We start from the raw sequence: 27,470 nt of genomic DNA on the forward strand, positions 1-27,470 counted from the left end.
GGTGGGTCTACTTTAGGACTTTAGGTCATGAGCAGTCTATACCAGCCTGGGTCTCAGTTTTATACTCAGATCGCACCATTAACATATCTGAAAACAATGGTGCCTATTATCTGACTATTTCTTAGTTTTCCACTGGCCAAGGTTCTCCTGGGACCATTATTAGATTAAGGTCCAAGGACCCTTGAACACTTACATTCTTACCTGTGACCTGCAGAATTTCTTCTCTTTAAGGAGAGGCAGAGAGATTGGGGAAATATTTGGGGTAGGGCTAGGGCAAAGTTGAGTATTCTTATAGTTTGTGGTTAGGAAGTCTGCAGAGAGGAGGATGTTGAAGATTTAGCGGGAAGTTGGCACAGCTAATGCAACAGTTCTGGAGGATGTGATTAGGAAATTAGTTAAAGGGGTGATGGTAATAGCAGGCTTTTCCTGTTGTAGGAGGGATAGAGATAAAGATGGGTGCAGAAATAAGTGAGTTTGGTGGCAGGTAATATATGTTCCTTTTAAAACTATATGAATTTGGAGAAGGAAATGATTACTGCTAAGAAAATTAGCCAGGAGATATTTCTAGGAGGAAGTGGAATTGAGTCAATGGCACTAAATGTGGTAGAATGGTATTATAAGATAAAAATGATTTGATTTAACAACCTGTTAACTAACTTAAGAGGACTCTGCTACAGGAGGTGAGAGGATTAAAGCAAATTTCACTGGGCTGAGAAATGAATGGAAAGAGAAATGGACACTTTGAACCCACGCTTTTCTTTTAAAAAAAACTTGGCAGTGACTAATAAAATCTGAATTTCTTAACTTGGCTTTCAAAGCCTTGCAAAGTTTTGTTCCATTACATCTATCTAACCTTACTTTCCAAATGATTTATAGGTTTGCTTTATTCTCAAGTAAGACTGATTTCCTTACTGCCTTGGAAAACATGAACTCCATCTTGAGATGTGTCAATATTCATGCTATTACTACCAGTTTTTGTTGCAGGGACTTTGCTTCCCCCGCACCCCCCTCCCCCGCCACCGGCCCCCCTTTTTTTTTCTCCCTACTGTTTGCAAATGGATAGGAAAGAAGAATGTGTGGATCTTGAGTGATCCTTGCCTTGGGTGAAAGTTAAGAGTGGGAATTAGAGAGAATCCCTGGTTGGGGCAGAGGGAGACCTAACATCCAACCAAGGATTTCCATAGAATGAAACATTTGTTTTGAGACAGAAACATGTTTTAATAACATATTCTCAGTGTTTGCTTACAAAAGGATTTCTCTGTCAAACTCTTCCATTCACTGAAAGAAAACAGCTTCTGATGTATCTTAAAGAAAGTGTGCTTACATTTGCCTTTTATTTCTGGATTTCTCTACTTGTCCTCATAGGGCCCATGTTCTAGTAACATATTCTCAATGTCTGCTTACAAAAGTTTTTCTCTGTCAAGCTCTTTCATTCACTGAAAGAAAACAGCTTATGATGAATGTTCAAGAAAGCATGCTGACATTTGCCTTTTTAAAAATACAGATTCAGGGGGTACAAGCGCAGTTTTGTTACATGGATATATTGTGTGGTGGTGAAGTCCAGAATAAGCCATTTCTTACAAGACTGCCAACAAGCTGCATTAGACACTTAAAAAGTCTCGGAGTACCATCTACCAAGACCTACTGTCAGTCTGCATATCAAACTTACGCACAGATACCTGCAATTCCAGCAACTGGGCCACCTTGTGGCTCCCACCTTTTGATCAAAATGTGTTCCTGCTGCTCTGACTTCTCTAAGGCATCCAGTTGTGGATGCAGCTATATTCGTATGCAGAAGCTGACTGCACTATTCATTAGAATTAATAATTCTGATATTCCCTAACTGACTTGAGAGGTGGTGGGTGGATCCATGGGACTAGGTAGTCATTTTCTTCACTAAAAATCTTTGATTCCTGATCTTTAGTATATCTTGGTTCTTCATGACTGAGCAATAAATTTCTTTTTTTTAATTTAATTTTTATTTTAAGTTCAGAGGTACATGTGCAGGTTTGTTATATAGGTAAATTTGTGTCAAGGGGGTTTGAGGTACAGATTATTTTGTCACCCAGGTATTAAGCCTAATGCTCATTAGTTATTTTTCCTGATTCTCTCCCTCCTCCCAACCTCCACCCTCTGATAGGCTCCAGTGTGTGTTGTTCCCCTCTATGTGTCCATGTGTTCTCATCATTTAGCTCCCACTTGTAAGTGAGAACATGCAGTATTCGATTTTCTGTCCTTGCATTGGTTTGCTAAGGATAATGTCCTCTAGCTCCATCCATGATCCTGCAAAGGACATGATCCTGTTCTTTTTTAAGCAATGAATTTCCTTATTGTTCTTTGATTTACCCATAGAAGAGCATTGTTACATAGGAACCCTAAGATCTACTATTTGGTTAGTTATAAGATTTTTGAAATACTTTTGTCCTTCTTTTACTTTCAGCTGACACAAAGAGCCCTAATATGCATTTTCTAGACTGAGACTGTTGAATACATCAGATATTACAGGGCATTGCAGGAAGATGGGATAACATAGTTGGTTAACATTTCACTAACATTTATGAATATACATTAACATATATAAATAATGCCTTTGAATGAAAAGACAACCAATAGGACACAAATAAATGTTGTGAGACAAATGTAGAGAATAAATACATTTTAAGATTTTTTGTCTTTTAGCAGCCTCTCATTGTTTGAAGGAAAAACAAGAGGAGAATGGTGAGTTCTCAAGTTCCAAAGATACAGCATAGAACACAAGAATAATTTAGCCTTTTGTCTCTCTGGAGCCATGTGAATTTGAAGAAGTTCTTTTTTTCACCTAAGGTAACTTCTCTAAGCTGAGTTTCCCTACCTGTAAAATAACAAGATAGAACTGAAGTAGATGAATGTGAACTTTCAGAATTTTAGGTGTAAATATAGGCACAGCTCAGGAAGAGTAAAAGCCTTTAACATACTTGGGAAAAAATGACACTTCAGGTGGGAGAAAAGAAAAGTGTGCAGTAGCGTAGAGTGGCACGCATTGTCATAGGGTGGCAAGAGAACGGGCAGGACAAGTCAGGAAGAAGGTAGGAGAGTGGGACTAAATCAGTGCATTTGCATAGCAAGGGCTAGGTTGAGAATTCCCAAGAGTGGTTAGTTTAAAAAGATAGACCCAACTTTTTCACCTACTAATGGATCTAAACTACTTTTGCTACTTCCATTTAAACATTTGATATACTGGCCAGAAGTGAGGAGCAAGAGTCCTGCATATGCTAATCTTAAATAATCTGTCTCTAATTTACTGAAAAGTTTATTAAGTTTACGGTAAAAAGAGAACCAAACTGAATGAGAGGATATTTTAAGTTTACAGTAAAAAGACATCTGAACCGAGTGAGAGGCTTTCTTGGTTATTTACTATGTAAATATCTAGAATGCTAATTTTAGAATAAACTGGGCAGAAATGACGTCTTTTCAATCTTGAGTCTTCCCATCCAAGAACGTGGGATGTCTCTGTATTATGTAGGTCTTCTTTTATGTTCTTCACTAAAATGTTATTTTCCCCCATGCGACTTTCTACATGTTATGTTATGGTTATTCCTGATCATATAAATGTATGCTTATTGAGAATGGCATATTTAAAACCACATTTCTCCTTTGTTACTGCTCTTCCATTAGGTTTTCATTGTTTATATTGTATCTAGCCACCTTGCTGTTTGCTCTTGTAGTAGTTGGACTTGTTTGTCTTTTAATTATTTTTTATTTTCTTAAGAATCAGATTCTCTATAAGTTAAGATGTAATTTAATGTTTACTCTTCTAATACTTACATATCTTCTTTCTTTTTCTTATCTAATTTGTTAATTTGTCCTCCAATAAAACACTGAATAGCAGTGAAAAGCATTGACAATTGTTTATTCCAAGCTGATTAAGACATGAGCCTTTATGGAAGCCCATCCCTTTCTTTCTATTTGCCTCTTTTCCCTTTCTTCCCTTTGTGCTCTTCTACCATGACTACATGAGAGCTTTTACTAAATAAGGATTGATTTGCTTCTTCTGAAAGTAATCACATTTTTCTTAGGAACTTCCTGGTAATATTCCATGGTTTCTTTTTCCCCACAAAACTGACATTTTCTGCTGGTTTGCTATTATTTGCGTCACCTAAACTATGCCTAATGCAGTAACGCACCATGACATATAGAAGGCTAGAAACGTGTCAGCCCCTCCAGAAAATGAACCCACATTATAGTCGTGTAGCAATTTTGGTAGAGTCACTACCAGCTTCTACTTCTTAAAAATGTCAATTTATCTAAAATTAATAGCTCCTCTCCACCCTATTTTTTCTAATTTGTGAAGTCTAAAAAAGTAGATTATGAAACATCTCATAATTATGTATAAAACGAGAATAAATTACATCTCAGTGAGAATAGGGAGTATTTTCCTCTGATAAAAGGTGCCTGGCCTAAATGCAGATGGTAGAGATGGTTGCTGTGTTTGCTTAGGGGACTTATGTGCTTGTTTCCAGGTATTGGCTGTTCTGGGGAGTTGAGGTTCTTGGAAGAGTAGTATGTTCATTGTTAGACTAAATCCTCATTAAGGAGAATGCTCCTGCACCTCAGAAAAGCAATCTTCGTGACAAGCTGTCTTTTTTTTTTTAATGGTTGCCTCGTGTGGGTGGCACTGAAAAGATTACAATGTGTTCCTCATTGCATACACATTTTACAGCTAAACCAGTATTATCGGATATTCTTATATTTAATGATTTTGCCATTTTTTGGCTAGTGTTTGTACTTAAATGACCTTATAGAATCTTTCTTAAGTTCACTGTACATAATTATTTAGCAATCAAAAGAAAGCCAAATATGACAGCTCCCAACCCTGCACTAATCACCTCTTAAGTATTGGTTCTATCTACACACATCATCTTAGTTTACATTTATTCAATCCTTTTTTTCTTTCAGTGTTATCTGTTTCTCTATAAACTGACCAGATATTAATTGTGACTTTGAGTAATTGCTTTGATTGCTCTGGGATTTGGAGTAAACATCAGAAGCTAACTCCATTTGGAACTTTTTTGTAGACTGGCTTTCTTAACCTCCAATAACATCTTTAGTCTGCTAACCAGGGTAAATATCAATGAAAATAAACCACAGAACCTACATTCTTGTGAAGCTGATAAAAAAATATATATATAGCAATAAACATGACTGGCAACTTTTGTTGAACAGAATATGGAACAGTTGCATTCATTTCCCCTCCAAACTTCTCACTGGTGGAAAATAAAGGTTCAGAAGTTTATAGGAGATAGCAAGTTGCTCAAAAGATAGTAATAGCCTCGTTAGCAAATTAAATAGCTCTAGATATAGTGTTAAAAGAAATTTGGCAGTTGAGATATGTGTCCAAATTATGATACTTAGAAAAAGAGTGATAATCGATTCATATCTCATTATGATTCTAGAATTTTAGCTGGTTAACTAAACATTGAGTCTGAATCATTTATTCCCCTCACATAAAATTTACCATTTTATTTATTTTATTTTATTTTTTGAGATGAAGTCTTGCTCTTGTCACCCAGGCTGGAGTCCAATGGTGCAATCTCAACTCACTGCAACCTATGCCTCCCGAGTTCAAGCGATTCTCCAGCCTCAGCCTCCCGAGTAGCTGGGATTACAGGCACCTGCCACCATGCCCAGCTAATTTTTGTATTTTTAGTATAGATGGGGTTTCACCATGTTGGCTAGGCTGGTCTTGAACTCCTGACCTCAGGCGATCTGCCTGCCTTAGCCTCCCAAAGTGCTGGGAGTCCTTGGAAAATAACATGTAAGTTATTCAAAAGTCCTTGGAAAATAACATGTAAGTACTGGGTGTTGGCTACTCATTATTTATTAATTGCTCATTCATCTCTGCCCTGACTTACAGGGCTCAGCACTGGATATTGGTTCTCCTGGCTCAGTACTCAGAGGCACTTCCATTTTTGCTTTGCTTCCTTGCCACCCTGAGGCTGGGTACTCCAAGGAGCACTGTACTTGTCAGTCTGTAAAAGTGAGTGAACTTGAAACTTTGAGCTACTGGCAAGTATGCTATTTCTGGTTATTCATGTGCTTTTGTTTTTCTACAGGAAATAAATGATAACCATTTATTTGTATGCTCATCCATATAATTCCACACTTTCCTTGGTAAGGCTATGTGATGAGGCTAAGTGATGTGCATTCATGATTTAATAATGAAATCCCATGATTTAATAAACACAGAGATTTAAAAATTGTGAGATAACATGACACTTCTAGACAGTTTTGCAAAGAAGTTTTACAGTTTTTCTTTTCTATTTAAGGTGACTACACTTGTCAACACAAGCAACAAAGGCCCATCTGGTAAAAAGAAAGGGAGGTCAAAGAAAGCCCATGTACTAGCTGCCTCTGTAGAGCAAGCCACTCAGAACTTCCTGGAAAAGGGTGAACAGATCGCTAAGGAGAGTCAAGATCTCAAAGAAGAGTTGGTGGCTGCTGTAGAGGATGTGCGCAAACAAGGTAGGCAGAATGATGTTATTGTTCGAGGGGAATCTATACGGATGTGCAAACAATGACTTTTTCTTTAGAATCAATGGATATTTACTCAAAGAGGAAGTCTTACATTTTTTCCTTTCTATCTGCACTTGTTTTTAATGTTTGCTGGATGTGGTACACAGAGATGTTTTTGTTGTTGCAGTATGGTACAGCTACAAACACTCTATGTCTGCTGTTACTTCAAAATCTTCAAGTTGTTTTTTCTTGGTAAATGAAAACAGACTTTGCGTCAAACTCCGGTTTTAGAGAGAATGGGATGGGAAGACCTAATGTTTATAGAGTCATGGTAAAATCAAGTTTCTATGGATGAAGAGGGAGAAGAATGTAAAGTACTATAAGAGAATTATTCTTCTTTTTCTGCGAGTCCCAAATTCATATTTTCAGTTCACAGATTTCCTCACAAACGTAGCAAGCTGGCTACCCATTAATGAATCAACTACCCCTCTAGCTAGCTAGCTATCACGCTGTTGATTCAGCATTTTAAAATTTTGATTCGTAGTAAAATATACAACATAAAATCTTAACTATGGCTGGGTGCGGTGGCTCACACCTGTAATCCTAGCACTTTGGGAGGCTGAGGCTGGTGGATTGCCTGAGCTCAGGAGTTCAAGACCAGCCTGGGCAACACAGTGAAACCCTGTCTCTACTAAAATACAAAAAATTAGCTGGGCATGGCAGCATGTGCCTGTAGTCCCAGCCACTCGGGAGGCTGAGGCAGGAGAATTGCTAGGACCTGGGAGGTGGAGGTTGCAGTGAGCCAAGATCGCACCACTGTACTCTAGTCTGGGTGACAGAGTGAGACCCTGTCTCTTAACAACAACAAAAAAATCTTAACTACTTGTAAGTGTACAGTTCAATAGTGTTAACGATATTCATATTGTTGAGCAAGCAATCTCCATAACTATTTCACCTTGCAAATGGAAACTCTATACCTATTAAACTATTCCCCATATCCTCCTCCTCTGGTAATCAGCATTCTACTTTCTTTTTCTATGAATTTGACTGCTCTAAATACCTCATATAAGTGGAATCATACATATTAGTATGTTTTTGACTGGCTTATTTCACTTAATGTAATGTCTTCAAGGTTCATACACGTTGTAGCATGTTTCAAAATTCCATTGTATGTATATACCACATTTTGTTTATACATTCATCCTTTCACGGATGTTTGCGTTGCTTCCACTTTTTGGCTCCTGAGAATAATGCTACTATGAACATAGAGGTAAAGATCTCTCGTTAATACCCTGAGTTCAGTTCTTTTGGATATAGACTCAGAGGTGGTATTACTGGATCATATGATAATTATATTTTTAATTTTTCAGAGCCTGCATGCTGTTTTCCACAGTGGCTGCACCATTTCCATAGTAGTGCACTCCTACTAATGGTGCACAGCGGTTCCCATTTCTCCAAATCCTCACCAACACTTGTTTTATTTTGTGAATTGTGTCATCATAATTGGTGAGGTGATATCTCATTGTAGATTTGATTTATATTTTTCTAATGATTACTTATGTTGAGGAAATTTTTATATGCTTCTTAGGCATTTGAATATTTTTTTCGGAGAAATATTTCCAGTCTTTTGCCCATTTCTGAATCAGGTTGTTCGGTTTTGTTGCTGTTGTTAAGGTATAGGAGTTCTTTATATAGTCTGGATATTAACACCTTATCAGACAGTGATTTGCAAATATTGTCTCCCATTCTGTAGATTGCCTTTTCACTCTATTGTGTCCTTTGACACATAGAATTTTTAAACTTTGATGTAGTCCTAAGCAGTATCTGTAGTTGAAAGTTCTAAGGACCATGAAATCAGAACAGACACCTACTCCCAAGCTTGGTCTCTCTCTTGCATTTTCTATCTTGAAGAATGCAATGCATATCTATTCAGTTGCATGTTGCATAAATCTTGGTGCCATTCTTGTTACTTCCCTTTCCTTCCAAATATAGTCTATTGTAAAGTTTCCTAGATCTTACCTCCTAAATATCTATTTAATGGACCGCTTCCTGTCTCAGTTATTCAAAGGCACTATGTTTTCGTGCCCCAGGGCCTTTATATATGCTGTCCTTTTCACACATTTCTACACTTCCCAGCTCAAGGAACACCTTCTCAGGGAAACTTTATCTGAAACTCCTGTCATACTTTTTAATGGGTCCTTTCCTTGTTACTTTTCACAGGATAATTAAGTATTTGTGAGGTGACTGTCTTTCATGCCATACTATAAATTAATAAAGGCAGAGACCAGACCATGTCTCTTTTGCTAATCATTGATTTGCAATGCTTAGTACTCATTAAATATTTGTTGAATTATTGAATTAAGAGGTGAATGAATGGTCTGTTCCAATTCTTTTTGCAAGCCTAGCACTGTATCAGTTCACAGCTGTATATTTAGTACCTGGAAACAGCACCCTCCTTCCACACTAACAAATACCGTTCCTCATGCTGTCCTCTTCTTCTTCCTCATCCTCTCCTTCCTCCTAAAACCTAATTTCATTTCTATGGTACTAATTTAAATTATTACTTTAATTTGCAATGTTAAATGTGCCACATTTTATCAATTGTGGACAGAGTATATTTGTGTATGTGTTTTGGCAATGCGAAATCTTCTAAGTTTTCAGGTGCATTTGAAAACTGATATTCCTTCTGAACTGCAGATGGATGCTTGTTTGTTTTCATGCATCTATAGGCTGGATGGTTGTTTTATTTTTTCTTTTGTTGTGGGTTCTTTAGGTTGACTGCCATATGATAAACTGTATGCACTTAAAATTTACAATATGATAAATTTTGACAAATGTATACATCCATGAATCCATCTTTGCAATGAAGATAGCAAAGGTATTCATGGTAGAAACTGGTTTGATTGGCCTCTGGGCCTCTTTTTAAAACGTTTGTCTTTTATGATGAGAAAATTTTCCCTTTAGTTTCTCCAAAACCTCTTAAGAATTCTTTTGTCATTACAAGTTGGTTTTCACACATTCTGTAGAAAGTAATCTTTTCATTTTCTTGAAGCTTACATGAAATGGTGTTCTTGTGGATATAATATAATAAGCAACACAGTTCTTGACCAGACTATCCTAGGAGTATTAGAGTAACAAATTTCTACAGATGCTAATTGAAGACAGCTAACAATGGTTGCTCTTCTAGAGGATATTTCAAGCTTGCTTTTTATAGTATCCATTTCTTGTTACAAAACAATTCTATATCAGAAATGATGGCCATGTCTAACCTTTATAAAGCTCAAATGCCATATACTCCTTCTCTTGAACAGTGTCAAATTCAAGGAAGCATTACTATAGTATGCAAAATAACCCCCAAAATGGGTAAAAGTCTTTAAAATTCGCTTTGTTATTTTTCACTCTGCAGTCTCTCCCATCCGCTGCACATACCTCTCAGGTGTGAGTCGTGCACCTCCTCCCTGACAGCAAGGTCCTTAGTCTCTTGTTTGAATTTGATGCCCAGAAGCTCTTATCTCCATTCTTTCCATTCTCTATCACAGCTCGTTGTTATGTAATCCCCTTAGCTTATCTGGCTTTACCTGATTCTCCTGCTTGCCCATTACCCAAATTTTATTTACCAATGAGAGCCTGCATTGATTTTCAGAGAGAGGTAGAGAGAAAGGAGCTTGTGGGTAAGGAATATGGAATGGGACGAGATATTTAGTTAATGGAAACTTTAAAACACAGTATCTTTCCTTCTATCATAGAAATCTATTTTCTAATTTGGAAGATGATATTCAGAAATTATGGACACACTGACATTTAGAAACAATAACCTCTTTTAAACAACCTCCAGCATCCATACATGACTTATTTATTAAATGACATGTTGTGGGAATGAAATCTGTTAGCTTTACTATTGCATCGTTTCTGTTTTTATTAAAAAGTATTGTCACTTTTTGTTTTCAGCATAAATGCCAATTTTCATATTGTACATATCCATTTTCAGATTTTTAATATACAACTGTTTTGTTTTTCTTTTGAAGTTTCACAACATTCATTATAATTACCCAATCTGTCAAGATTATAGATAGAATTGTCTATTTAACTATGTTATTGTTGTATCTCATATGGCTAAACAGTGTTATTTGAATTTATTATATATATATTATATATATAATTAAATTTATATATATATTATTAAATATATATATATATATATATTCTCTTTTAAACCTAAGCTGCATGCCAGATCTCTAAAAGTTTTCAGTATGAGTGGTGACTATATTTTTACTGTAGAATATTCCAGTAGATTTCCCTATATCTGTAAAAAATATTGGAGTAGGTGTTGTGCTGAACTCCTATGGACTCCAGTGGGGATGACGCCAGGATCACGGGACCAAAGAAGAGACCCAGAGTCGGCAAATGAGACAGGGAGTTTTATTGGGGGGCTTACCTACAGGGGAGAAGTCCAGTGGCAGCATACTGGGCCAAAGAACCACAAACATTTGTGAGAGGCATGCAGTTCATATAGCACTTTCACGTAGCACCATTTACGTAACAACCTTCACCTGGCAACCTTCATTCAACCCAAAAGCCCCTCTACACCCCATGTTCCACGGGCTGGGCTAGGGGCTCAGATGTTACTCATAGATAAGGAATGAATCTCTGGAGTGGCCACTCCCAGATTCCCTAGCTCAGCAAACACATTCAGATGCCTCTGCCATACAGGGTCATTCTCGGAGTATACGTAAGTTTTTGCTCTCAGGTGCGTTTACATACAGTAGGCTTATGATAGCGTTTATATTTAAAAGAAGTAACAAAACTAAATTGTCTAAAAGATATTGTATTCAAAACTTAGAACTCTGATGCTTTAGACTTTGGGAAAAACAGGATATCTAGTTTGGTGTGTGTGTTTCTACCTTCCTGTCTGTTTAATTATGACTAAAGTAATGTGATATATGCATATTATCTTCCTAGTGTAAGTTTAAACAGTATCAGAATAGGAACAATGAGATTTATATATTTCTTTCTTCTCCTGAAGCACTTGGCGTGGTCCTCTAGCACACGGTAGGTGCTATTAAGGAAGGAGTCTTGTGAAATCAGGGAAGCATTGGCAGTTTGGTTAAGATATCCAACTTCTAATCTTACTTTGACAAATAACTAGCTGAAAACCAAAGTCACTTAACCACTTTTAGCTTCAGTTTCTCCATTTTTCACATACAATTATTGTTTACCTAAATGATTTCTTTTACTAAATGAAGTCACAGGGGATTTAAAAATAACTTTAAATGTTCTATAGATGTCAGAGTAGATTTATTAATTATAATTTATTAAATCAGTGTGTACTACCTATAGCAATGTGTACTACCTTTTGGTTAGTGAACAAGCCCCAGCCTTTCCAAGCAGGATGCTATGACAGCTGAATCAGTATCTAATTGTCTTCATGAAGAAGACTGAGTAGCTCGGTATGACTTAAAGTTGGTGGTAGTTGCATGCGGTGCCCGCAAACTATGAGTAGATAGTTGTGCAGCTAGTGAACCATTCATAGAAAATCTTGAAAACAAGGAATGCAAAGGAGTTATCACAATCATTTCTTCATATTGAAGCTCTGGGCCAAGGAAAGCTTAAATCGGGGAATTCCAAAATGTTTTTAGTGTTTACCACGAAGATTTTCCTAGACTGAAAACTTTTTCTTGACTATGCACTAATTGAGGGGTTCTCAAACTTTAGTGAATACTAGAATCACCTGGGAAGATCTCGCACTCTTTATGTCCAGGCCTCACTCCTCTTCAATTAAATCAGAATCTCTGGAGTTGAACCCAGGCTTCAAGATGTTTATAGCTCCTCAGGTGATTTCATTTTATAGCCAATTTTTGAAGACGCAGACTAATCCCCTTCTTGCTTATCAGCCCAGCTTAGATTACTTATCAACCCATGGTAGTTATTTAGTGTTTTACATTTGGCAGGTGACAACAGGCAGTCATTATACAAGGTTTATGAGCTTACTGTTTACTTAGAAGTAGGTAAGTAAGGGCCGGGCATGGTGGCTTGCGCCTGTAATCCCAGCACTTTGGAGGGCCGAGGGGGGCAGATCACGAGGTTAGGACATTGAGACCATCCTGGCTAACACAGTGAAACGCCGTCTCTACTAAAAATTACAAAAAATTAGCCAGGGATTGTGGCGGGCACCTGTAGTCCCAGCTACTCGGGGAGGCTGAGACGGGAGAATCACTTGAACCCAGGGGATGGAGGTTGCAGTGAACTGCGATCACACCACTGCACTCCAGCCTGGGTAATAGAGTGAGACTCTGTCTTGTGCTAAATGATGTGTTACCAAGCCTGACATTCTGTAGGTACGCAGGAATATGTGTTAAGTATATGCTGGGCAATCAAATCTATAGGGCGGTTAAGTATTTCAGGAGTTGTGGAAAAAGAAAGATATATAGCTGAAATTAACAAGAAGGAGGTAATGCTTCAGCTGAGCATTGATTAAAAATTTGCAAAGACTAGTGGGACAAGAATTTCAGGTTTAAGATTGGTGGGATAAGAATTTCAGGCTTTATCTAATTTTCAAAGGCAAAGAAACAAGAATGGCATTGATAATTGGAGGTTGGATAAAGAAACCCTGATTTGATGAAACATTTCATATTCAGGTACAGTTGGAAATATAAGATGGCTGGGCGCGGTGGCACACGCCTGTAATCCCAGCACTTTGGGAAGCCGAGGCAGGCAGATCATTTGAGGTCTGGAGTTTGAGACTAGCCTGACCAACATAGTGAAACTCTGTCTCTACTAAAAATACAAAATAATTAGCAGGGTGTGGTAGCTCATGCCTGTAGTTCCAGATATGCGAGAGGCTGAGGCAGGAGAATCACTTAAACCTGGGAGGCGGAGGTTGCAGTGAGCCAAGATTGTGCCACTGTACTCCAGCCTGGGTGATGGAGAGACTTCATCCCCAAAAAAAAAAAAAAAAAAAAAAAAAAAAAGAAATATGATAAGGTGATGGAACAGACCCAGATTGGGAAAAGTATAGACAACATGATGAAAGGAAGGGAGAAAGGGAAGGAGGGCAGAAGCTAGCTACCTGGCTGGCTGGCTTCTACCCACTTAAATGATATTTTAGAAAGATTAATATGGCAACATTATGAAAGGCTGACTAAATCAGAGAAAAACTGCACCCAAACAGATTGGTTAGGTGTGATCATAATGTCAAGGGAAATGAAACAAAATCTAGTACTTTGAGGGTCCAGGATTGAGGAAGTGGTAATGGGAACAGAAAGAAGCTAAAAAAAGTTGCAGACATTACAAAAAAAAAAATATATACATATATGATCTTTTTCAACTTACTGAAGGGGAGATAAGAGCCAAAATTTGTTCTAAATTTTTGACCCTAGGCTAGTTAATTGGGAAGTCTTTAGGAGTGACAGGGGCAGGCGAGAGCGTACGGGTTTGATTTTAAACATAGATGAATGGGGACGACCACCTGGCAGAAGGGCAATGCCATGGTGAAATGGAGAAATTTGGAAGTACTTGCCAATAGAGAGACAGGATTAGAGGGATGAAGGTATAGTTTTGGAAGAAAGAACAAACTAGTATTAGAAAATGAAATAGAAATAAATTAGGAAGGGAAAGCAATTCCTGAAAAGTATCCAGTGAACAAAGACAGAATACTAAAATCCAAGGAACTAGGATATTTCTTAAAGGAGATAGTGATCAATCTAGACTCTAGAATGTTATTGTAGTCATATCAGAGTGTTCGGAGATTGTGGAGAATGAATAATGAGAAAATGCTTTGGATTTTGCTAGACAGGTGTCATTAATTATATTCAAAAGTGCATTTTCAGGAAGCCACAAGGGCAACCGCTAAATGAAAAGAAGGAATCCATCCTGAAAGAACAGAATAGATGGTGAAATAATTGATGTAGGTAGGAATGCTAACTAGACTCTCTTTTGGTTATCATTGCAATACATATTGAAAGTATTTATTTTTCCCTCTGCAGATAGTCTGGTACTCAACCAAGGGCCTCTGTGTTATTATTTTGTGTATCTCTGGAGCCTGACACAAAGCCTGCACATAGTGAACACTTCAGGCATGCTTTAGAAGATCATCACAGAATGTAAGGAGAGAAATGGAGAGGAATAATGGGGAGACATTAAAGGCAAGCACAAAATTATAACGATTTGCCTGCTTGATTATTGTTTCCAGCCCAAAAAAGAAGTATCAGGGTATATATGAAGAGAAGGAGCCATAATTATAATACAAAGAAAGAAGGTTCAGGGTTGCATGAAGTGATGCAGAGAGGAAATTTCTTTATCTAGAAAGCAGGTAGGGAGGAGAGATAATCCCAAAAATGTTTTGTAGAAAAGGTAAGAGCAAAAGCAGATTGGATGAAATGATCTCAATTATTTTGAACAAAGACAGAGGTTGTTTTAATGGACCGTGGGTAGCTGATACTTGACCACTGTTGGAGATGTTTTTCTATTTTTCATCTGTTACTGCCATCTGTGTGGGTCTCCCATACATTTTTAAGGGATTTTATTTACTGAGTACAGCTGACGATTACTCCTTTCTGGGATGCTGCTGAAAAGGCCAATTTTTATGAGGCATAATTTGCCTAAGAATTTTGTATTTAATTCATTTATATGGTGTGTAACTGCATCTGTTAGAAATGGGGTGTTCACATATGGTAGTCGGTAATCTTATTCAATTTGAAATAGATTAGAAAGCTGTGCTTTGCATGATAGACATCCTTTCTCAAATTTTCTCAATAGGCAAATCCACTTAATGGTGTAACACAGCATTGGTTGTATGCCGTAGAACTTATAGAGAATCCTTAAAACGCCTCCTCTGTCACCCCTTATTGTATCTCCACATTCTCTTAAGCCATGGAGCAGTTGCTTACATTTCCTGCCTTCATTCGACAACAGCATTTTCATATTGTCCACTCTGTCTGAGCAATGACAAATCCAAGCAGCTAAGACATGACCACGCCACCGAAGTGTATGTGGCCAGCGTGTAGATGAGATGCACATGGTCCTAACTCAAAACTAAGGCGAATCTTATGGAGCAGAGTGACAAAGAGGTGCAGGTGAAAGACGCAGCTTCTTCATGGGACCATTTCCTAAATGAAAGTGATGGCCAAGCCATTCACTGCTCATGCAGTATTTTCTTTGTTATGACAACCTCAAATTTGAAGTGATATGGTGATATCAACAAGTTCCACTATTTTCTTTTTTTTTTTCCCGACATGGAGCCTTACTCTCACCCAGGTTGGAGTGCAGCGGCGTGATCTCGGCTCACTGCAACCTCCGCCTCCTAAGTTCAAGCTATTCTCCTGCCTCAGCCTCCCAAGTAGCTGAGATTACAGGAGCATGCCACCATGCCTGGCTAATTTTTGTATTTCTAGTAGAGACAGGGTTTCACCATGTTGGCCAGGCTGGTCTCGAACTCCTAACCTTGTGATCTGCCACCTAGGCCTCCCAAAGAGCTGGGATTACAGGCCTGAGCCATTGTGCCTGGCCTCACTATTTCATTTTTATTCAATCGATATTAAGTAAATGATGACCAATGGGCTTAGACAGAGCAAGACAGAAAACGTGACAGAGCATGAGAGAAAGGTCTCCTTCACATATCTGAGAGGTCATAAGCCCTTGCTTCTTAATGACCTGGTGCCTCCCTGCTTCTCACCCTCTTTGGTCCTGTGGTGTTAGTGGAATAAGAGGACCCGACAGATACTTCAGTTGATGCCAGCTGTGTGAACTCCTAGACTGAGAGCTGGTCAGAGACTATTTCCCTGATCAGGAAGCTCCCTCTGTCACACAGCCCTGCCCCTCCTCCTTCATTTGCCCTATAAATACATAAAGCAGCAGGGTGTGGGTGTGGTGGGCGTGTCCTCGCTACTGCAGCACTTTCCCCAAGGATCAGCGTCTCTAAAAACGAGAGTTGCAGGAGGTGGCAGGATTCTGTTACTCCTCTGTGTGTCCTTTTCTCAAGTATCCCTGGCTTTATGCCTTTACTCCTTATACCCTGAATACTTGAGTCTCCTAGGATATTGGGCTTCCTTTCTGGGCTGTGCGCTGACACTTCACGGCTGCCTGACTGCCTCTGTGTGGGTGGTACCTTAGTTACTGTGTTCTAGTATGGGCTCTTGCTGGTCTTAGGGTAAGATTTCACTCCTGTATGGGGAGCGGAGGGGCTATTTCCACTGAAGGGGGATACTTTTGGGAAAGAAGAGTATTCTAGGACAGAAAATGGGGATACAAGAGGCAAATCCTAGGTAAGAGACGGGAAGATAACTCATTTATATTCTCTCTACGGATCTCACTTCATCAAGCCTGGACTCTGCTGAGTGTAGATCCATTACTTTTTACAATGATACTATTCACAGCCAGGTACTGTGGCTCATACCTGTAATCCCAGTGCTTTGGGATGCTAAGGTGGGAGGATTGCTTGAGGTTAGTAGTTCAAACCAGCCTGTGCAAGATAGCAAGACCCCCATCTCTACAAAAAATAAAATAATGAGCTGGACATGGTGGTGCACACCTGTGGTCCCAGCTACTCTAGAGACTGAGGCAGGAGGATAGCTTGAGCCTAGGAGTTTCAGGCTGCAGTGAGCTATGATAGAGCCATTCCATTTCAGCCTGAGTGACAAAGCAAGACCTTGTCTCTTTAAAAAAAAAAAGATACAGTTTGAGTAATGTAGTAAAGTGCATGTGTACTAGATCCAGCAAAGGCAGACTTTGAAGTTGGAATGGAGGATGTCTTTCTTCAGTCTATGAGTGCAGCTGAGCTAGAGATCTGATGGTGCTCCCCTATGGCCGTACGCTGCTACTCACTGTCTTTCCAGTGGCTTCTCCTCCCCTTCCTTATAGAAGCTTCATTTTACAAGTGTTTCTCAGAGTGAAGTTCACAGACCACCTGGTTCAGAATTCCCTGGGTGGGTATGGGAGGAGTCCATGAAAATTCATCTTGATGAGTCTAGCCATAACTCTAGATTCAGTATGTCTGGGGCGACCCTGTAAATTTTATTACTAGATAGCACCCCAAGTGACTCTTACGCTTCTAAAGTTTGAGAATCACTAAGTTTAGTACATCATTATCAACATCATTTCAATTAGTTTAGATCTCTTTTCTATGGAAAAGTATGCTATCTAGAAATGAAATCAATTCTCGGAAGGTTTAACATCAGAAGTTTAAAAAATACCAAAAAACCTAGAGATGCATACAATGACAAAAAGACAAAAAGAAGTTTGATGTGAAAATATCATGAAGAAAAATGCATAAACGTGAAAATGTCATATACCCTTGGGATTCATCTTAATGCAAATTTTAACATTTGCAATAAGTTCATCTGTTGCATATTTTGTTAAATAAAATATATTTGTATGCCAAAGTTTGCATTAGCTGAGGGCCCAAGAGTACTCCAGGTCAGCACAGAGCCCTTTGTGTGGCTTTTATTGCAAGACATTGGGAGATAATGGCATATTATTCTTTCACCTGGCCTCTCTTTCTGGAACCCTTGGCTTTTGAAAATGCTGTATTCTTTCAGCAAAAATAACAGCAACAATAGCAATGGTTTATTGTTTGCCACTTCATTTGTAAGAAACTTTGTATATATTCTCTCAAAGTCATCCTGTTTGTCATTTGAAGTATCATCCATACTTGTATAATATGACACTGATACTGATCTCCATGTGCATTGATTAATTCTACAAATATTTTTTGAGTATTATGCACAGGCATTATTTTGGGTGCTGAGAATATGGAATAAAGAAAACAGACATTATCTGCCAATAAGAATATTACATTTTGAGATGAGACAAATAAGTAAAATATGAAACATGATTATAGGTTATGGAAGTACAATTTAAAAATGAAACAACCAAAAGCATGATTCATGAAAAAAATTGGTAATTTGAATTTCATATTAAAACTAGAAACTTTGGCACTGAGAAACATAATGCTAAGAGAATATAAACAAGCCATAAACTGCAAGAAAAAATTGATAAATTACATATTTGATGAAAGACTTATATCCATAATATACAAAGAACTCTTAAAATTCCACAAGATAACCAGTAACTCAACATAAAAAGGGGTGAAAGCCCTGAACAGATACCTCACCAAGGAAGACATGCAGATGGCAAATAAGCATAAGAAGCAATGTTCAGCATCATTTGTGATTGGGAAAATGCAAATTAAACAACAATGAGATTTTAATATATCTTTACTAGAATAACTAAAATCTCCAAAACTGACAATACAAAATGTTGGTGATATGTGGAGCAACAAAGATCTCATTCATTCGGAGGTAATATGGCATAGCCACTTTGAAGGACAGTTTGGCAGTTTCTAAAATAAAACTAAACATAGATTTAATTGCCTTATAACTCAGTAATCACAACCCTATATATTTACTCCACTGATTTGAAAACATCTATTTATATGACATCACCTAATTTTGTTCCATTTTCTAAAATAAACTTAGAATAATTTTAGACTTACAGAAAATTTGCAAGGATAGTACAGAAAATTACATATACTCTACACTTATTTGTCACAATTAATAAACCAATATTGATAGATTATTAACTTAGCAGAGCATAATAATAAACCATAATTATAAACTTTTCTGCTTATATGCTTAGCAAAAATGGCAAGAACAAACAGTGTGAATGCCGAACTATTCTTATTTTTAAGCTGACTTGGAAAGAATGGTAAATTATACATCTGTATGAATACGAATCAGAAATCTAGTTTAGAAGATTGCCAATTCAGGACTGTTTCTTTTAATACTCTTTTTTGAAGTCTGAACTTACCAGTCTAAGTAAAGCCATTCTTGCGTTTCACAGAAAACATTTCAAGAGGCATGCAAGGATACAAAATACAGAAAGAGAATGAGAAATCCATGGAAAATAGAAAAGACAAATATGGTCGAAGACTCAAGAAGAGTCAGGGAGGCCGGGCGCGGTGGCTCAAGCCTGTAATCCCAGCACTTTGGGAGGCCGAGATAGGCAGATCACGAGGTCAGGAGATCGAGACCATCCTGGTTAACACGGTGAAACCTCGTCTCTACTAAAAAATACAAAAAAACTAGCCGGGCGAGGTGGTGGGCCCCTGTAGTCCCAGCTACTCGGGAGGCTGAGGCAGGAGAATGGCGTAAACCCAGGGGGAGGAGCTTGCAGTGAGCTGAGATCCGGCCACTGCACCCCAGCCTGGGCGACAGAGCGAGACTCCGTCTCAAAAAAAAAAAAAAAAAAAAAAAAAAAAAAGTCAGGGAAGTGACTAATGCACATATACATTAGTGCCTATGCAACCTGTGCAAACGTGTCCACCTGAGAACACAGCCACAGGAGGCTCAGTGGGTGGGGCTCGCTTTGCAGTAAGTTCAGGTTCAAATTCCAGCTGCAGCTTTTACGATGCCGGTGCTGTGTGACCTGGGAAAATTATTTACCCACTCTGTGCCAGTGTGCTCATGAGTTTATTGGGGCTCATCTTACATTCATTCCAGGACTACTGTGCAGAGCAGATGACAGGATGCATGTAAAATACTTAGCAACAGACCTAGCACACCTCAGGCTTGAAAACCCTAGTGGATGTTGCCTTTATTGCTAACATCATTATTATTCTTGCTACAACTGGACAATAGATTGGGCTCTTAAGCTTTCTAACACATCAGTTGTAAAGTTTATGACAAAATGATGTTTTTAATCATAAAATAGTCTTTCAGATAGATCATGAAACTACCTCCATTTCATGTGTAATTCACTTTAAGGAAAATTCCTTAAACAAAGTGTTTGATTTATGCATAAAATACTCTGTATTACCACATAAAGAAACCTGGCTATCAAGCATTTTCTCTCTAAAATCTAAGTCTGTAATTCAATTAAAAATGCATTTGATATAAACATCTTGAATAAAAACCAGGTAAGATTGTTCAAGACAAAGCTGATTCACTGATGTGTTCCTAATTCTGATGTCAGTGACTTGATGCAAACCAGGCAGTCTTCATAAACTCTGGACCTCTCAGAAACCAAGACTGGGCAAGCATGCTTCTAGATGTGACTCTTCTTTTTTTAAAACAAAAATAATAATTTCAAGATTTATTTCAGATTTGAGGAGTGCATGCGCAGGTTTGTTACCTGGTTATGTGGTGCGGTGCTGAGATTTGGGATACAATTAACCCCGTCGCCCAGGTAACTGAGCATAGTACCCAAGTTAGTTTTTCAGCTCTTGCCCCCCTCCTTCCTTTCCTTCTCTAGTAATCTCCAGTGTCTATTGTCACCATGTTTATGTCCATCAGTATGCAATGTTCAGCTCCCACTTACAAGTGAGAACATGGGAAATTTGGTTTTCTGTTCCTGTATTAATTCACTTAGGATAATGGCCTCCAGCTGCATTCATGTTGCTGCAAAGGGCATGATTTCATTCTTTTTATGGCTTTGTAGTATTTGCTATTGTTTATGTACCACGTTTTCTATATCCAGTCCACTGTTGATCAGTACCTAGGTTGATTCTACGAGTCTACTTTTGAAAAGAAAACAAACAGAGCAAGGCTAAAACCATGCTGAATCTTGTTAGCTGCATGTTAATAAAAGATCCCAGATGACCAGCTCTTTGGAGTGATATATAGGCAATATGGAAAAATCAGATCTTACAATAAATTATGGAGGTGTTACCCCAGCATTGTGGGGCTAAGCAGACACATTAATCATTAAGTAGTAAATAGAAAGAAATGCAGGGGCTGAATTACCCCTTCTTAAACTAAAAATCAGAATGCTTGACACTGTATGCCTACTCTTTTGTTCCCACAGTTAAAAATGAATGAAAAGCCACTTCTCTGAAAGGCTGATCCCTCTACTGGAGCTCTTGGTCCCTTGCCATTTTTTGACGACCCTGCTTGGGTGATCAACCTAATCTTAAATTATCAGTTTCTTCATTTCTACTGGAACAGTCCAAATAGCATGCCAACACATTATGTGTTAAAACAAACAAAAAACCTTACCTGATTGTAAATTCCCCCAACAAATACCCCGTTTTTTTTTTTTACTTTTTTGAGCAAAACTTTTCAAAGAATAATCCATACTCACTCGTTCAATTTATTTACCTCATAGTCACTTAACTTCTTTTTATGGTATAATATAATTTAAGCAAAACAACATGAGAAATTACAAGAATACCAGTATGCAGACCACTCTGCTTAAGAAATAATACCTTGCTAATGCAGTGGAATCTGCTGTGTGTGCTTGTCATGTCTGTATTTCCTTCCCTTCCTAGTCCCACTATCCAACCTCAGTCAGGGAACCACAATCCTGAATTTGGTGTCCATATTTCTCATTTTATTATGAAACTGTTCAAACGTACAGCGTAGTTGAATGAATTTTACAGGGAATACCTAGACATGCAAAACCAACATCTCAATCTGGCATTAGCATTTTGCCATACTTGCTCTACCACAAATCTATTTCCCATAAGTTTTTAAATATATTTGAACTTTCGGAGGCCAAGGTGGGTGAATCACTTGAGGTCAGGAGTTCAAGACCAGCCTGGCCAACATGAAGAAACCCCGTTTTTACTAAAAATACAAAAACTTAGCCAGGCTTGGTGATGCGCGCCTGTAATCCCAGCTACTGGAGAGGCTGAGGTAGGAGAATTGCTTGAACCTGGGAGGCGGAGGTTGCAGTGAGCCAAGATCATGCCACTGCACTCCAGCCTGAGTGACAAGAATGACTCCATCTCAATAATAATAATAATCATAAATAAAATAAAATTGATGCTTATGAATGGTCACTTTCTCTCCCATACCATTCTGGTTCTCAAGCTCACCAATCTTGCTCTGCTTTGCGTCATTGGGTTCAAGTCTTCGTTATATCTGGATATTTCTTTCCCTAAACCTTTACTTAACCTCTCAGTTGCATCACACAAAGTTGAGCTCCCGCCCTGCACCCCTGGCTCATTCCCTTTCTTGCTTCTCTTGACTTCTGCAATACCTCCTTTTCCTCCCACTTTTCTCTGGTTCCATATCTTCTTGGACTTTTATGTATTGGAATGTCCCAGGGCTCTGAACTGAGCTTTGTTTTCTTCTTTGTCAGTCATTTTACTGTATGTACCAACCATTCCATAATTTCTACTTCTGGGCCCAAGCCATAGATATTGCTATTTAATATAGCCCAAATATAGCCTCTCTCATTTTTTTGCAATTCAGAAATGGGACTAACAATCCAGTTGCTTAAATGAATAGTGCTAGAATTAAACTTTATTCTTTTTTGCCCCCTCATTCCTCACATCCAAAACCCTCAGCCATGCTCTAAAGCAGGTCTCAAAGCTATTCATTCTAAGGCAGTATAGTATATTGGTTAAGAGTACAGTTTACGGAACTAGACAGCCTACATTTGAAACCTGACTCAATAATTTATTAACTGTGTGGTATTGGACAGGTGTTTAATGTCTCATAGGCCTCAGTTCCATCAACTGTAAAATGGGAATAATAATGATCGTCTTATAGGCAAGGCATGTAAATCAGTGATAGGAAGCATTATGTAAATGCTAATTAAAGACATTTGCTCAGAAAGGCCTTTTCTAACCCCTCTATAAATAATTATATATATATGTATATGTAAAATATGTGTGTGTATATATATGTGTATATATATAATGTGTGTGTATATATATATACACATACACACATAAAATCTTTAGTTGTTGTAGTCTGAGTTTTCCAGAGAAACAGAACCAATAGGTTATGTATGTATATATTTTAAGGAATTGGTTCATGCAGTTGTGGGACTAACAAGTCCACTATCTCTAGGACAGTATGACAGGCTGGAAACTCAATTAGGAGTTATGCTGAAGTCTGGAATTTCTTTTCTAGCAAACCTCAGTTTTTGCTTCTAAGGCCTTCTACCTGGTTTGATGAGGCCAACTCATATTATCAAGGTGAATCTTCTTTACTTAAATGTTAACTATGTCTATAAAAAGTCTAGAAAGCAATACTTTAGCTTAGTGTTTGATTGCATTACTGGGTACTAATGCCTGACCAAGTTCACAGAGTAAACTAACCATCACAATAGCTAATAATTGATAAGTAATGCTATGCCAATTTGAAATAATTGTACATGTATAAAAGTGCATTTATTTTTTCTAAATTTCTATGACACAATGCAGTGTTCATGGCCCTTCGTTTAGAAATAATTGCCTCTTGGTGCCAGATTTCTCCAGGAAAACCCTTGTCCTACCAAATGGAGGCTGTGGGGTGTAGATACCAAGCAGGGTGTCACCTGTGCCTCTTGAGTACAATGGAGACTCAGGTTTGCCAAAAGCCAAATATATGGCCTGGGGCAAGTCAGCCTTTGTGTGTCACAATTCATATTTGTCAAATAATCCAGTCTCATCTAATCTATAAAATTCCAAGAATTAGATAAATGCCAGAATGAATTTGGGAAAACATGAAGCATTTTAAAAATTGAATATGTGAAAATTACATTGCTTTTAAAGACATGATTTTTCCTTTAAGAAATGAAGATAAGCTGAAATGCTGTATATTTTAGGTAAATAGATAATTTTTCCATTTTTGGTCACATCTGTGTTTTAGGTTCACATTTTTTTGCCATTTCAGTGTGTGTGACCATAAGGATTTAATGAGCTGTTGGCATGATTTATTTGAAGTCTTACTTTACAAAAACAGTTTTAACAACCCAAGGGTAGTTTAAATTTCGTGGTGCTATTAAGCCAATCTGGCCTTCTATTTTGAATTTCTAAAAATAACTAATGCTATGTAAGTCAATGCATATTATTGAAATATTTTTAGTGTTTTTGTCATTTCTCTTTGTACTTGTGCTCTCGTGAATGGAATAAAGTTTGAGCTCAAGTATGTTTGTCTTTTTAAAGCATAAAAGTATTTAATAACATTGCCTTTTGAAAAGCCCTTAAAATGTGCACGTATTTGTATGGGCTGCATAAAGGAAGAAGCAGTTTGTTCCTTCTTGTAATAATTATATTATAGTTCCCTGATGCAGATTCATCTGGGAGTATTTAAGGGATGAAAGGTCAAAAGGATTAAATGTTTACATTCATTAGAATATGATCTTTTGGTGTAGGCAGAAAGGAAAGAGACTAATTGGTTTACTTCTAATTGTGAGCCTTATGAACTTACTGCTTTGGTAATACCTTAAATGTCATGATTAAAAATATTGACCTATTTCTCTATGGGCTTCCACCGAAACAGTAGCAGTCATCTGCAATATTACCTAATAAATTTAAAATATGGTCTTTAACTATAAATGTGAGTATTATAACTAATACATCTCTTTTTTATGCCAAAAGCTCTAAATAACAAGCAGTTGCTCTTCTTGGTATGGTAATCTGAGAGCCCCATCATATTCTGTTTGTTTTCCTCAAGAAAAGCAAGGCATAAGGGCTTTGTCATTAATTAGGCTGTGTTTCTCTGAGCAAGTCTATTTAATCTTTGGTCTTAATTTCTCAGCTAGGAAACAAAATCTTCAAATTCGATGTTCCCTAATATTTATTTGAACCATATATTTTTGCCTTGTATTTTAAAAAGAGAGGAAGAATTGAGACTGAATCCACTGCCCAGTGTTGGATTTCGATTAGTCAACCCAGGTATGGTTTGCCCCAAAGGAACTTCCAGTCTCAATTGACAGCAGGTCAAGAGTCAGGAAGCACACAGAAAACAAGGCAAGATATGAACATTTTCAAGAGAAATCGCCTTGGAGAGGTGCCTCAAGAAAATCCCCCTTGCAAAAGACCCTCCTGGTTCTTTCATTTCAACCTCAGGAAACAGATCATGATATTGCGTAAAAGGTGTAACCCTAGAACAACGAGTAGATTTTGTGATTTTTATTAGTTTTGTTTTCAATTCTGGGTCAGAAACTCATTGCATACAGTGTCCTAGAGCTTAAAGAGCAAATATAAAATAAGTAATAGAAAAAAAATTGAAGATAATTTATGTACTACTTCAGGTATTCAGGCAAGACCTGTCAAAAATTAGCATCTTTCAATTCATGTTTATAGTTCATTTATGTTCTGTCTTGAAAATGAATATAATCGATTAAAAAATCAAGAGTCTTTGTATTCTGCCCTTTCAGGTTCACCTTTCAAGAAGAATATACATTCCAAAATGTGCAATGGTATGAGCTTAATGATAATGACTTTAAATTCAGTTCTGTAGAGTTCTTATGAGGTTTCGTTTTTCATATCTCATGCATCTACACAATTTTATGTTGGTGATTTTGATTCTGAATGAGTATCTCCTATTCCAAGAGTGTCAGAGGCTTTTAGCTGTACTCTCAGGTTCTATAGCAAACTGTTTTTCAGAATTAGCTATTAGTTAACTAGAACTTTAACCCAAGTGCTCTCGTCCCCTTAATCTGGGGTCTTATTCCAGTTTTATATCTTTCAGATATTTAGAAACAATTCTTTTATTTGACAGTTTTGTGACTGACAATGGGAGTAATAATTTGGCTTTCCCCTTTTATCGTTCCTCTTAAGGAAGTCTATATAGCTAATATTTTTATCTTTTTTAAATCTTCAATTTTCATTTCTATATGGTAAAATGAAGTTATAAACTAAACCAGTTATTCCAGATGCAGACCAAGATCAATGTTAGTATCTCCTTGTTTTGTTAAATAATTCAGCTTTATATTCATCTTGCACAGACCCTGATATTTTCCTTTCACGCAGCAGCAATTGGTTTGAATTTATTGCACACTTTGATCCACAACTTCTTTCTGTGTAGCTTTTTCTCCATTATCTTCTCCATCCAGAAAGTAACTGTTTTGGTGTTTATGATGTGTATGTTTTTTTCACCTTGACAATCGGTATTGTCTGTTTATATCCTATTTTTCTCTTTTATTTCAAAGGGCATTGCAACGTAAAAGGTGGAGTATTCTTACAAGTACTAAACTACTTATTATTTCTTATATAGTTTTTCAACATCTCTGCAATAGCAGCATCGTTTTTCCATCTCTATGGTAGTCATCATCAAACAATATGATCTGGTAATATCATCCATCTGCTTTGTAATAAAGCCACAGTCACAGAGTCATATAATTTTTGACCTGAAAAGGAACTTGGCGGTTGCATTGTTTGTTGATATTCTAAAGATGAGGAATGCTAGAAAGTTTCCCCTTGGATTCCACAGCTCATTAGAGGAATAAGATGACTAGGAAGTAGATTTTCAGGTACGATAGTCTTTCTTCTGTGCTGTTTAATATGAAGTTATCAAATGGATATAAGTTGTATTTAAAAGCTTTTGTTGTCCGTGTAGTATTTGGACTGCATTAGGCTTAGAGTTAAGGCAACAGCCCACTCCATCCACTCCCCTCCCTGCATGAAGAACAGGAAAAGCCAAACTGGTAAAGGATAAAGTGGGCTGATGGTATCCCCCAGATACGCAGCTACACAGTTAAGCGATGATCACAGTGGGTCCACATAGAAGGGAAAACAGACGCTGTAACTTATATCACCAGTTCCTATTCCTCAGTGGGGAAAGAAAAACTCAGTGTTAAAAATTGGAGCAGAATTAATTGAACAAACATACAGTAAATCTGGCTAGCAATATTTATGAATCACCTTGTATTTAATACAGAAGATTTCATATTAAAGAATATTATCTTCCAAATTTAAAGATAACTCAATAATTTGATTTTACTTATTTTAGCTGTATATTTCCTGTTATGTCAATTATACAAAACTATAGGCAACCTATCACTAAAGAAGTATGATTCAACTAATAAAAATATATTTACATTAGCAATAAGTATGTGGAAAGAATTACAACATATGCATATGCATAGGTTGAAGTCTAGTAATGTTGAAAACTATAGGCCAAAAAATACTGGTGCGAATTTGTGCATCACTAACATTATTCATACAACCCACAGTACACTAGTTTGATAATAAAGCAGTTAAATAAATTTTTATTTAGAATTAAGTTGCATAATAGAAGCTATCAATACTTCTGATGTATGGTAGCAAG

General features: G+C 37.4%; 1 protein-coding gene across 6 annotated transcripts in view; it reads left to right on the top strand.

Moving 5' to 3' along the window:
• The window catches only part of CTNNA2 (catenin alpha 2), a 1,475,417-nt gene that overhangs the window by 549,812 nt on the left and 898,135 nt on the right, over positions 1-27,470 (top strand). For all 6 annotated transcript variants that reach the window (XM_025354028.1, XM_025354027.1, XM_025354025.1 and 3 more), the window contains one exon: positions 6,306-6,501. In XM_025354028.1, the coding sequence (XP_025209813.1) occupies positions 6,306-6,501 (196 nt within the window). The remainder of the gene's footprint in view (positions 1-6,305; positions 6,502-27,470) is intronic.

The sequence above is a fragment of the Theropithecus gelada genome, chromosome 13 (genome assembly GCF_003255815.1).
Source record: "Theropithecus gelada isolate Dixy chromosome 13, Tgel_1.0, whole genome shotgun sequence".
Lineage (NCBI taxonomy): Eukaryota > Metazoa > Chordata > Mammalia > Primates > Cercopithecidae > Theropithecus > Theropithecus gelada.